Below are 13,320 nucleotides of genomic sequence, written 5' to 3'. Positions count from 1 at the left end.
CTATCGGAGAGAGAATTTCCTCCCGTAAAACTCGAGCTGATTCTCCCTGTGCATGTGAGTGTATTACACCGGAGAAGCGGGGAGGGACAGTGGCGAATTGAAGCCTGTATCCCCGGGAAATTGTGCGCAACACCCACGGTGGAGCTGCTGCTGCTCTCCAGCTTTCCCATCTGAGAGAGAGCGGGGGAACATATTGCGGCTCCTGCCCCGCGCCCCCCTGTGGTGGAACCGAGAAATGATTCTCGGGCACCACCGGAGGCACGGTGGAGCGCTCTGCTCTGCTCCGCGGGGACGGCGGTGCCCGTCCCGGGAGCAGAGCTGCAGGGGGCTGAGCGGCCACCCTGCTTATAGAGAGAGCATCGTCTGTTTTGGCTTTTTTTATTATCTGCACCCTCGGCTCGTGGCCTGGCTGTGACAGATTTATTTTTATTTTGACACCATTTTTTCTTTGAACAAGGGTGTGTGACTGTGCTTTTGGACATTCCGCTCGGGGCGCAACCGCGCAGACCTCCGGGGCGATGTCCTTCTCCTCGCAGACCGGCTCTGGGATGGGCAACGGTGGCGTGGGGTGCGCACAAACAAGCCAAAACGGTGGGCCTGCGCAACGGGGAACAGCAGGCTGCACCAACTGAGGAACTGGCGGCTGTCAGGCCGCCCTCTTTTTCTTCCTCGCCTGTGGGACCGAGCTCGCGGCGGCTGTGGGCGGCGGCGGCGTAGCGGTCGTGGAGGCAGGTTTCCCCTGCCAGCCGGCTCCGCGCTCCTTCCTCATCGGAGGGGGCGGCCCTGGCGGTGGTGGCCGTCTTGGTACCTTAAAACGCGGCGGCTGGGAGGCTGCATGCGCAAAGGTTTTGCGTTGCACCGGAGGTGAAGGCGCAGGGGCTTTCCGAGGGAGACAAAGTTTGAGGGCCTCGTTGTCCTTTTTCTTTGCCTCACATCTTTGCTGCATTGTGGCCAATGCAGAGCCGAAGATGCCTTCAGGGACGATCGGCATATCCAGGATGTCATCCCGCTCCCTGTCGGTCAGGTTAGCGAGACTGAGCCATCGCGCTCGCTCCTGGACGACGAGGGTTGCCATCACCTTCCCTGTGGCCTGGACCGCGACACGTTGGATACGGAGAGACAGGTCCGCGATGACCGCCATCTCCTCCCACGCATCCGGGTCTTGCTCCTCAGCAGACGCGCCAAACAACTCCGCTTGGTAGGCAGTGAGGATGGAGAGGGCGCTGAGGGCTCTGGCCGAGAGGGCTGCTGCTTTGTATGCCTTTTCGGTCAGCGCAGACTGGAACCGTTCGGGCTTAGCTGGCAGCGTCGGGCGTCTGGGGGAAGCTGCAGACAGCTGGCTCACGCTGCCTGGGCAGAGGTGCGCAGCTACCGGGACTTCCACCGGAGGCATGGAGAGGAGGCCGTGGGCGTCCATCGCCTCGCAGTCGAGGGATGCTGCGCCCGAAATAGGGCTCCTGTTGCTGTATGGGCAGCTAGTCCATGTTTTGGAGAGCTCCGTCAGCAACTCGGGGAAGACAGGGAGAAGCTGCTTCACCGCATTTCGTGCCAGGGGAAGCCGTTTGCCTTCGTAGCGGGACCGGGTGGGCTCCGCTATTGCGACCGGCCAGGGAATCTCCAGCTTCTCTGCCGCGCGTTTGCACATGTCGAGCAGGTCCACATGGAGGGAGGGAGCTGGTGAGCTCTCTCCCCTGTCTTCCATGGCGGAAGGGCACGGCGGTTTAGGCCTCTCAGGCTGTGCTGGGGCCATGAAGGTGTCATCCTCTTCCTCGTCCTCTGATATGAGGAACGAGGTGTCGTCATCCTCCTCCATGGGACTGACTTCCAGCACGTCTTCCTCGGGAAACGGGGGGGCATGGAGCTGCTCGCACTGGGCACCCCAGTCGTAGTCAGTCTCCGGGGCTTCCCCAGCTGTGTCCACGTCCTCCTCCGCGGCTGCACCTTGTGCGGCGGTGGGGAGGAATGGATCACGGTCCGAGATGCTAACCTGGCGGGCTAGCCTGCGTCTGAGGCTCTTGACCGTGAACACTTTGCAGTGTCCAGAGGAGCCGGGAATTTCTAGGGCCAACCTGGCGTGGTCGACTCCTAGACAGGTACCGCACACCGGGTGGGTGTCTTTCCCTGAGATTTTATTCCCGCAGCCACAAAGACGGTGGTCTCCCCTGGCGTGGGGGTTTTGGACGGCCGGCATTTCCCGACGAGCTGGAGTGCTGGTAGGGAAAGGAACCGTAGCTAGCTGGCGTGCTAGCGTGGCGGGGTCGAGGAAGTAGCTGGTGTGCTAAATGCTCGTCCGACTCGAGCGGCCGTGGAGAGGAGCCGAGAGGGATTCCGCCGTGAAGAGAGACAAAAGGTTACCGGTCCGGTCTGGAGTGAGCGGACAGGGCAGAAGCCAGAGCACAGTGCTAGCGTCCGGCGACGGAAACTAGCAAGGTCCGTCTGTGGGCAGTTAAGCTAGCGAAGGCTCCGACGTGAGATAAGCTCTCAGGTGAGAAGAGGTTTTGAATTGGAGTGCCGTGATCCGCACACGCTTTAGTAGTCGGAGCTACGGGGCGTGGCGTATGACGGGCACTTCCACCGGCCAATCAGGATTGGCAGATTGAGATAGATGCTTCTATCAGGGCTGCAGGAGGCTGCATCCCATAGCGAGACACCGAGTGAATATTATGAAAAAGAACTATAATTTTCGTCGCAATGTCTGAGTCCATTTTTGCCCAAATATAGTTAAGACGATTCTGCTTTGTGGGAAAGGATCTTTCCCGCTATCATCGCAACACCCCCCCCCCCCCCCTTACAGGGGAACAGAAGACCTCGCCTGTTCAACCAGGCCAACAATTCCCTCTAACACCCCCCCTTTCAGAGACATAGACAGGTATGGGGCATTGCAGGCTAACAAAGAAGCTAAACGACCCCCATTCCAAAGGGGGGACCCGTTCATCCGTTTCTATTTGCATGTTTTCTAAACTAAATCAAGGCTTCGTTGGGCTGCTGGATAAAACCTGGAACGCTATTTCTGACATTTTGAATATAAAAATCTTCCTGGATGGAAGAGAAACGTCTTCAAACTTGGAAACAAAGTCCAGTGGATTGATTTTAAACTTTTTTTGGTATCACAAAGTGAGTTTTTAGAGCAGGTAACAAGGATGTCATCCTCTCTGCAGCGGTGTGTGACATCGGGTCGGCTTCCTTCAAGTACGACATGAGGCGGCTGAGTGAGATCCTGGCGTTCCCCAGAGCCTGGTACCGGCGCAGCATCGCCAGGCGCCTCTTCCTGGGAGACCAGACCATCAATCTGCCCCGTAAGCGCTCCCTGATCTGGTTGTTGGTCGTGGTTCTGACGCTTTGTTCAGATTTTTTTTTCGCTAGCTGTGCAGCATTAATGATGAATAATTGACCCCTCCCTCCACAGCTTCTGGTCCCGCCACCCCAGACTCTGCTGAAAGCATAGCCCAGCACCTCTCCCCCGAGTCCAGCCGCAAAGCCTACTGGAGGACATGGGACGGCAGCATGGGGACGCATGTCCCCCATTCCCCCAACGTCTTCACAGAGCACTCCGCCGGGAGCAGCATGTCCCCCGGCGGCCTGGGCCACCTGAGGTCCCCCGTGCCGGGGCGCAATCGGAGCGTGTCCGATTCCTCCGCTCCCAGGAGGGGTGAGCCTCCCGAACAAGCAGAGTGGTCGTCACGGTGATGGGTTCCTCCTGACCAATCACGTTTCTCCTGCAGATTCTGTGACCAAAACCTCAACGCCGTCGTTTGGTAAGAACGGGAAGTCGTCTGGTCCACAGGGGTCGCCGTGGGAGACGCTGGTGGTGTTCGCCATCAACCTGAAGCAGCTCACCGTGCAGATGAACATGAGCAACGTGATGGGAAACAACACGTAGGTGTTCCTCCTTTCAAACACAATGCTGGGTCTGAACAGAACAAACGATCTTAGAACCCTAAAGGTTCTGTCCCTGAATAGAAACCCTCCATCCTGAGGAGCATGTTGGTATTAGATACCAGGATCAGGAACCAGAACCTCAGAATGAGCCGAGTTCCTTCCTGTTTTGGGATTCTTGAAATCTTCAATGTCTTAAACACTTTTGTTTGTGTTCCCTCTCTGTCTGATGGCTATTGGTTACCAATCTGAACACTCATCCAGTTTTATGGCGCTTCTCAATTCACAAGAATGCGATTACGGACCTGTTCTCGCTGAATCTGTTCTTAACACAGGAAAGTCTGGACTCTGGGAGAACGCAGAATAAATCTGGATCAGTCGGCTCGGCAGGAGCGAGGGCTGCCGCAGACGGGCTAACACTTAAAAGTAGACAAGGTGTCTGCCTCACTAGGAACCACTAGTAAACCTGCAGATTGAGAGCGAAGTGCTCTGTTAGGAACATAAGGAACAATCAGATCTCTGATATCAGATGGAGCTTGGCCATTTAAGGCTTTATATGTGAGAAGGAGGATTTTAAATTCTATTCTGGATTTAACAGGAAGCCAATGAAGAGAAGCCAGGATAGGAGAGATATGATCTCTCTTTTTCATTTTCATCAGAACTCTGGCTGCAGCATTTTGGATCAGCTGAAGGCTTTTAACTACAGCACTAGGGCTGAGGCTGATGACGTTTCACAAGCACACAAGAACGCACTACTAAGTAACGAGGAAGATGATGGGCCCGCACCGTAGAACCACTGTTTCTGGTGGTTCCGTTCACTGCAGGGAGGACGAAAGTGAATTATAGCGTACTGTGGTGCTAACATGGTGGGCTACTGAAATAGAGTGTTCTGCATTATCTTAGTGTAGTACAGTGATATAGTATACTGTAGAATGATAGTACAGCTTACTACAACAGTTCAGGCTAGAAGTATTACTTTATTACAGTACATAGTAGGGCTGAGTAAAAAATTCTATTTAATCGATTTTGAATCGATTCCTTTACATTTTTGCCAAATCGATGTCTAGGGAATGAGATCGATTCATTTTATAGTGACGCGCGTCACGTTCACATTCAAATTAACAGGAAAGATGCACTCAAGATGACTTCAAGCCAGACAGCTTAACCCATTTAGGCCTAAAACGCCTGGAAAAAACACCTTAAAAACCTATGGCCGATTTTAAAAAATACCCCTAAAACCTGAAGTTTTTCTGTAAATTCAGTAACTGTGTCAACGCCTAGTAAATTATTGATATCTCAGCTTCTGTAGCAGATAGAACTCAAAATATATTTTATCTTTGAAATTCTTCCAAAAAAAAAAAAAAAGTGAAAAGCAGTAATCAAAAAAAATAAAAATAAAATTCAACCTTTTATTTTTTCCATATGTGATCATGTCTTCATTGAGAATGTGCAATATAAAACGTTTTTAAAATAAAGAACAAACATTACATAAATAACTATCTGATGATTACTTATTAACAGTATTATTATGCATAATAATGCATATGTCTGTGTTATAAATTGCATACAACTTACCTCCAGATGGCCACAAATCTGTCCCGGGACATATTTTGGGGGAACTGCATCCTGAAGAGAGGTTTACTCTGTCGCCAATAATCTCTTCGTACTGGCAACACAAGAAGTCCCATGCCCATACACAGCCCAATAAATGTCTTCATCTCCGTCACAGTCACGGGTGACCACTTTGCCATCTTTGCTCTTGTTGGAGTTTGGTTTGTTTGGTCACTGTACCTATTCGTCTCGGTAACAAGATGCATTCAAAGTTCTTCATTAAAAATATGCTCAAATGCCTGCAGCGGTGTGGCGTCTGCAGGCAAATCAACTTTCACTCCAGGTGTGCGGTTGAAAACACTCCGTGCATTGCGGTGGTAGTTCGATTGGTTCAGCGCGTTCAAAGTCATCATTTTCATCTATACCGTCATCAAAGCCGACACACTCCTCAAAATCACTGCCTTCTGACAACTCTTCTCTGTCAAACTCCTCCATGTTGGCTTGAAAAAAACTTCTTTCTTCTTGCTTGACTTATATGCTCTCCCGGCGTCAATGGTAGAATTACGTAACAGCGCCCCCGGCTTGAATGGTAGAAATGCGGTAATGCTTTCCCGGCCTAAATGGGTTAAGACATTAACAAAGGGGGCTGACCAGAAAACACTCTGTAGTTGTTACAGTTAACGCTGCAAATATGGTTTGTGCAGTGAAGATAATGCAGCTCATGATTACCTGCTGTGTCACGTCTGCTCGCTCAAGTGAGGCTTCACATTTTCACTTTTCACAAACAAGTTTGCACTTGTGCACGTTTCACATCTCATATTTAAACTGTCCTGTTTAAAGTGACAGTAAAAAACAAAATACATGAGTATTTTGAAACACAGTTGAACCACTTTCATTTTTGTAAAAACAGATCGAATCAAAATCGAATCGATTCAGGACTTTGGCGATGTTAGGTTTATTATTTATACATCATGTGCATTGTTACTTTATTAGACAGAGTAGAAGGCCTTCCTTCACATTGTGGATGTCACTGTGTGTACGGAGGTCATCTAATCAGGACAGCCTTCATGTCTTTAAAAATACACAGGATATGGGCACATCTTGGAGCCGGACTGATAGAGGAGAGCTATCTGTAATCCTGGGGCATAGAAGCAAGCTGCATAAAGGTCAGGGCATGGATGGCGTGTCAGTTTCTGATACGGACAGCTAAGCATCAACATGATGCAACACATAGACTCATGAGCTATAAGAAGCAGGAGATGACCTTGTTCTGGGCTCAAACTTTGCCGAACGCTCGCGGACGTGATTTTTGAGCCCACAGCTGTGCAAGCTCCGAGCATTTTCTCTGTCCTGTAACGACCTGATCTGGAATAAACTCGGTTACTTTTTAACTCCTGTTTTATAGTCCTTTTTTATATGGTTTTACCCAGTTTGAGTTAAGAGTAGTTAATATCTTGCTCCCAGGAGAAGAACCGTGAGGAAGCCCCCGAGACGCTACGGCTTTTTTAGGGGACATAACTTCCTCATTTTAACAGCGAAAATACCCAGCCCTAGTATATAGTAGTACTATACTGATACAGCCAAGGCCAACCGCTCAGGTTGAGGAGCTTCTTGGTTCATTGCCGTCTTTCTAACGTTGTTTTTCCATGTTTGGTCCAGAGAAGCAAACGATTCAACAACATGCTGACCATCTTCAGAAGCTGGTAGAACTTTGATTGTAGTTTCCTGATAAGTGAAAGTTCTGCTCGGTTCTACTGACTTGATCTGTTTGGATCCTTTTTTTCCCAGTCCAGCGTTTCAGCTTACTGCAGTTTTAGAACATTTGTTGTGTCCGAGCAGCAGAATAATCAGAACAACAAATGCTGGACTGTCTGCTGCGCTTTGTTTCCCCGCAAAGTGAGTCCGGACGCACCTTGTCTCCTCTTTTTAGCTCAGAGCTGTAGAATCAAGGCCTGCTGCTGTGCTCAGCTTGAATAATTGATGGCCTCAGGATGCTCCTTCCGACGGATGACGCCATGCAGGTGTCCAAGGCTGCACTGCTTTAAAAAAGGGTTTCGTTAACTTGGTAGAAAAATAAAAGAAGTTAAAAGTTCAATCCCAGGGCTAAAAAGTTCTGCAGATGGTTCATCAATGGAGGATCTGTGACACCGGTTCTGTCTCTTTCAGCTGGACCACCAGTGGTCTGAAAAGTCAGGGCCGCCTGTCTGTCGGCAGCAACCGGGACCGAGAGATCAGCATGTCTGTGGGCCTCGGCCGCTCCAAACTGGACTCAAAGGGAGGAGTGGTGGGCGGCAACATCGACGTGAACACCCTGGAGATGGTCTGTAAGTGATGTTCCTCGTCTCCTGGCTTCTTCTGCTGCTCATTAACTCTTCAGCTCAGCTGGACCTTTGAGCTAGCATGTAGCGCTCTTGTATCATCAGGGTAAACAATATTTTTCCAGCGCCGCTGGAACGGTGCTGTGGTCAGGATGTTCACAACAAAATGACCTGATTATATTTAAGATTTTCTCCAAGAAGCAGCTACTTCTGTCCGCTTCGAGCAGCCACAGAAACCGAGATACAAACCAAAGGATGTCAGTCTGGTCCTCCGTCAGCTGAAGGTTTGAAGGTGGATAATTTAGCTGTTGAACAGGTACATGATCAGATTATAAAATTAACACCAGGATGCAGAGATCAAAGTGACGGTCTGACACTACAGACTCCGTTGTTCTGACCCAGACCTGCCCACACAGGTACTGTTACCAGGCGAATGACTACTAGGCAAAGTAAAGTGGAAATATCCGCTTTATTCAGGCTTATTCAGGCTTCATTCAGCTTCACAGCATCAAGCCTCCCATCAAAGACACAATCTCAGCCTTTAAAGGCGAGTGTTGGCGTTCTGGTTAGAGCAGTGTGCTTGTGCTCTTAGAAGTTTGCAACTACCCGATTCGATCCGCACAGCCTCCAATAAGTCCCTGAGTAAGACCTTTAACCCCACACTGCTCCCCGGATGCTGCACAATGGCAGCCCACTGCTCCCCGAGGGGAGGGGTTAAATGCACAGAGAGTGAATTTCTCCAATGTGAGATCAATACAGTTCAATTTTTTTTCTTTAATAAGGCCAGCTGATGAAGGACTTTGCTATTTACACAACATTCACAAATTCCTCACTTCCTTTTAAAAGCACACATTTGAATCCAGTATATACACATTTAACCATTACTTTTTTAATGATTTTAAATGATACGACCAAGTACCATAGAAATCCCCAAAACTATGAGCACAAATCTCCCCAAACTTTCCATCATTTCTTCCAGAACCTAAAGTTTTAGCCATTCAAAATTTCCCCACTTTCCTTAGCTGGTCCCCTTCAATCTCTTTTAAACATCAATCTTTGTGCTAAAATATTCTTCCTGTCATGATTTGTGGACATTGAGAGAAGAGAAGCGCCACCTCCTGGTCAGACCCTGTAATTCAGTGAAGGGTGGAGTCAGAGTAAAAAAAAATGCACGCCCAGGAGGCGGCCAGTGGCTGGAAGGTGGAGGGGATTCTGCTCCCATTCGGCCGGCGTTTGACTGGAACGGCCATTTTGAATGGCTGCTACTGTATAAAGGTGTCTGGACCCCCAGGGAAGCATTGGTCAAACACCCTGGAGAGAATATAGAAATGAAGACCTGAGGTGTCCTCACCTGAAACACCCTGGACCCTGTTCAAAAAGATGTTAACTTCTCTCTGTGTGTTTGTTCTGCAGCTCATATCTCTGAGCATCCAAACCAGCAGCCCAGCCACAAGATCCAGATCACCATGGGCTCTACGGAGGCCCGGGTGGACTACATGGGCTCCAGCATCCTGATGGGCGTCTTCAGCAACGCCGACCTGCAGCTCCAGGACGAATGGAAGGTCAACCTGTGTTCGGTGGACACCAGCCTCTCAGAGAAGAGGTACGTGAGCAGAGAGTCGGAGAGTTTGCTGCTTTCTGCGAACGCCGCGGTAACTCTGACCCCCTCCCTTCCTCGCAGCGTGGTCTTTGTCCACGGCGACCTGCAGTGGGACATCTTCCAGGTGATCATCTCCCGCTCCACCACGCCAGACCTCATCAAGATCGGCATGAAGCTGCAGGAGTTTTTCACCCAGCAGTTCGACACCAGCAAGCGGGCCCTCTCCACGTGGGGCCCGGGCCCCTATCTGCCCCCCAAAACCCCCGTCATCAACGCGGAGAAAGGCGCCGCGGAGCTGTGTAAGAGACGACTGCAGAGATGATGACTGATGCTAATTATCTGGGTCTGTGTAGCGGCTGAATCTAATCAGACGAGCTCAGCGGGTGATCAGGAGGAAGAGGAGCAGCAGGATCAAACCAGACAGAACCAGATCCTGCTCAGACCGCCGCTCCGCCTCCTCTTATGTTTCCAATCTGTTCCGCAGACGTGGACGCCGCCCACCACCGCCACTGGCCCGGCGTGCTGAAGGTCATCGCCGGCTGCCACATCTCCCTGTTCCAGATGCCTCTCCCCGAGGACGCCGTGCAGCTGGGCGGCTCCATGAGTCTCCATGGCAACCACATGACGCTGGCCTGCTTCCACGGGCCCAACTTCCGCTCCAAGCTGTGGGCGCTGTTCCACTTGGAGGAGCCCAACATCGCCTTCTGGACGGAGGCGCAGAAGATCTGGGAGGACGGTGAGACCCGAACGCCCCGCCTCTGCAGACGGACACCATGTTGGTCACACAGTAATCCCATCTGCTTCCTGTGTCGTTCCAGGCTCTAAAGACGACTCCACCTACATCGTGCAGACGCTGGACTTCCACCTGGGTCACAACACCATGGTGACCAAGCCCTGCGGCGCCCTGGAGAGTCCGATGGCCACCATAACCAAAATCACCCGCGGGCGACACGAGAACCCCCCGCATGGAGTCGCCACGGTGAAGGAATGGTTCAACTACGTCACGGCCATGAGAAACAAAGGTACGAGACAACGCGCTCCTTCCTCTGCTGGTTTCTGCTTTCAGGGCCTCAGAATGTGAAACATAAAAAAAAAATATATGTTTATAATTACAATTTTACAAAATAAAAGCCAAAAAATATAATATGTAAAAAGTTATAAAAATATACAATTTGACAATACATCTGTAAAAAATATTGAATAAATAAATTTGGAAAAAAGTTTAAATTAAAACATTAAAAGATGAAAAAACTTGTAAAAGTAAAAGTACAATAAAAAAGGAGCCAGATTTGTCTCGGTACGCCGCCAGCAGCAGGAACCTTCTGGTTGCTCTGAAGCTGGTCGTTCTGCAGACACCTGAGAACAACGTTTGCTTTCTGCCGCTTTCAGAGCTCAACCTGCTGAGGAACGTCGACGCCAACACCGAGGAGAGCGGCGCCACCGCCAAGAGCTCCAGCCTGCTGAGCAACTTCCGGGGCTCCCACACCTACGACCACGAAACCGAGACCATCTTCGCCCTTCCCAGAATGCAGCTGGACTTCAAGTCCATTCACGTGCAGGATTCAGACGAGCCGTCTCTGACGGGTAGGAGCGTGTGATGGGCTCTGCTCTGATTGGGCCCCAGAGGAACGTGGCTCCTGATGTTGGTCTCTGTTTCAGACTCCAGCAGCAAACCCAAAGTGGAGTGCAGCATGGTGACGGAGTTCACAGACCACATCTGCGTCACCATGGACGCCGAGCTCATCATGTTCCTCCATGACCTGGTGTCTGCCTACCTGAAGGAGAAGGAGAAAGGTTTGCTTTATGTCTTTGGATTCAGGGCGGGTGGGAGCGAGCGAGCGGACCGGAGCGCTGCAGCTGGAAGCTGTTTGTTGTCATGGAGAGCAGCTCCTCACAGCGGGGAGCTCCGGATTCATTTCAGTGGCTTTCAGAGCGTCACAAAAGAACAAACGAGCTCTCCTTTATGCTGCTGCGGTCGCATTCTTCACCGCGATTATAACCGGGCCAAGTCCCCGCTCTGTTTGTTCTGTGTGTCGTAAAAGCTTCCTCTCTCTCCTGCTGGATTAATGGATGCAGACCAGACGGCTTCCCGGACGCCAGCAGATCCGCCGGCCCATCAGTGAATCGTCTGGTTTTCATTTCTGATTAAAATGTCTACCTCCTCCTCCTCAGCCCTCTTCGCTCCGCGGATGTTCGTGGCCCGGCAGGGCCAGAAAAGCCCCACGGCTCCGCATGACGACAGCGCGGCCTCCGCAGACAAGGACCGAGACGAAGCCATCAACTACACCACGGTGGACTGGAGGGAGTTCATGTGCAACACCTGGCACCTGGAGCCCACCCTCAGGTCAGCTTCATGCATTTGGACTAAAACAGATCAGCTGTTTTAATATTACTGCAGTCTAGCCCAATTATTATGCTGCTGTTATCATGTTATATGGTCTTCAATCCTCCAAGATGAAATGAGTCGGGGTAAAGCTGGACCACATGGACTAAACGTATCAATGCGGGGCCTCGACGCGCCGCCTGTCCGTCACAGGGAAACATTGTTTCTATTCCAATATGTTTATTTGATAAATCAAATACCAACAAAGTTGAACATTTTCCAGCCTGTTTTCCCTCCTGAATAACTAAACGCTGAGTATCCTCCTGCAGCAGTGAATCGCAGTGAGCTTGTTGCAGGTATGACGCAGATATTTCAGATTTTTGCCCAATTTTGAAGCGTAGTTTGGTCTGTTATTATAACATGAAGATGTAGAACGCTGGGACCCTTTTTCCACCCGGATCCCTGCTCTTTTTCGCTCTCATCTCCCTCCATTGTCGGACAAAATTGTCCCTTAGCTAACGTTAGCCCGTCTGCAGCGGCCAGGGCTAACATTAGCCGTCTAGTTTTTGGGCGGAACCCTTTTAGCTTCCTGAGTTAAATTTGGCTAATGGCTAGCATTAGCCAAGAGAAGATAAAAAATGCTTCATTCATCATGAGAATGGAGGTTATTAATGTTCTTACCGCAGCCTTTTATGTTTGAGGAAACCAGATGGACGTACAGCTGGAAGAAGGTTGGTTGATGTAGCAGCCGTTGGTTAAACCGTTGCTTTCTTCTCTCAGGCTGATTTCCTGGACCGGAAGGAAGATTGACCCGGTCGGCGTGGACTACATCCTGCAGAAACTGGGCTTCCACCACGCCAGGACTACAATTCCCAAGTGGCTGCAGCGGGGTGTGATGGACCCCCTGGACAAAGTGCTGTCGGTGCTGATCAAGAAGCTGGGCACCGCGCTTCAGGACGAGAAGGAGAAGAAAGGCCGGGACAAAGAGGAACACTGAGGAAACCGGACTGAACCGGATCTGGTTAACACTAACTGTGCTCATGTGTTTATTTACCGTCTGAACTCAAACCGGGAACCACTTTTAGTTGTTGTTCTGAACCGTTAGTATTATTGAACAGCTTGGAAGCGGACGGGTTCTACCGGATCCGACCGAACCGTTTCCCGTACGGGTCAGCGAGCTTCAGCAGCTGCTCCTCGGTTCTTCTGCCATGATTGTAATAAACTGGGATCAATATTTATGGGTACGTGACGGTGAAGCTCTGCTCGCTCCATTGTTTTTAATCTGTGCAGTAGAACTAGTGTAAATAGATTTATTTCTTAAATGTGTCGATTTCTTAATTTAATAAAACTGCTGCCATTCAGTTTGAAATCAGGATGTTTTTCTGGGTTCTTCTCTGAAAACCAGCAGGTTAGAGGAGCCTTGCTGGGTTCTCGTCCGGGGCGGATCTATGTAGAAAACGTGGCAAAAAGTCCACAAAACATTGAAAAATAATGATGGTGTGATTTTCAGTTTTTAAAGGGAGTCCGGTCAACAAGGAATAATCAATGGATCATTATTTATACCCAGAACTAATAAGATTGCGTGATTTAATAAATTTAGCGTTAATCAGTAAAAGAAAAAATAAATAAATTATAATTTTCATCACTGAGTC

The 13,320-nt window shown here is 50.1% G+C and overlaps 1 protein-coding gene across 1 annotated transcript in view; it reads left to right on the top strand.

Moving 5' to 3' along the window:
* Window positions 1-13,037, top strand: part of LOC119797835 (transmembrane protein KIAA1109 homolog) — a 77,744-nt gene extending 64,707 nt beyond the window's left edge. The window contains exons 50-61 of the mRNA XM_038307060.1: window positions 3,159-3,296; window positions 3,407-3,649; window positions 3,723-3,876; window positions 7,594-7,751; window positions 9,159-9,348; window positions 9,427-9,644; window positions 9,830-10,081; window positions 10,164-10,367; window positions 10,735-10,929; window positions 11,005-11,139; window positions 11,518-11,689; window positions 12,449-13,037. Of these exons, the coding sequence (XP_038162988.1) occupies window positions 3,159-3,296; window positions 3,407-3,649; window positions 3,723-3,876; window positions 7,594-7,751; window positions 9,159-9,348; window positions 9,427-9,644; window positions 9,830-10,081; window positions 10,164-10,367; window positions 10,735-10,929; window positions 11,005-11,139; window positions 11,518-11,689; window positions 12,449-12,665 (2,276 nt within the window). The 3' untranslated portion in view covers window positions 12,666-13,037. The remainder of the gene's footprint in view (window positions 1-3,158; window positions 3,297-3,406; window positions 3,650-3,722; window positions 3,877-7,593; window positions 7,752-9,158; window positions 9,349-9,426; window positions 9,645-9,829; window positions 10,082-10,163; window positions 10,368-10,734; window positions 10,930-11,004; window positions 11,140-11,517; window positions 11,690-12,448) is intronic.
* The last annotated feature ends 283 nt before the right edge of the window (window positions 13,038-13,320 follow it).

Source organism: Cyprinodon tularosa, unplaced genomic scaffold, assembly GCF_016077235.1.
Source record: "Cyprinodon tularosa strain WSP-4 unplaced genomic scaffold, ASM1607723v1 ctg6, whole genome shotgun sequence".
Taxonomy (NCBI): domain Eukaryota; kingdom Metazoa; phylum Chordata; class Actinopteri; order Cyprinodontiformes; family Cyprinodontidae; genus Cyprinodon; species Cyprinodon tularosa.
The sequence above is the reverse complement of the archived record's forward strand: the minus strand, read 5'-3'. Positions and strand labels throughout refer to the sequence as shown.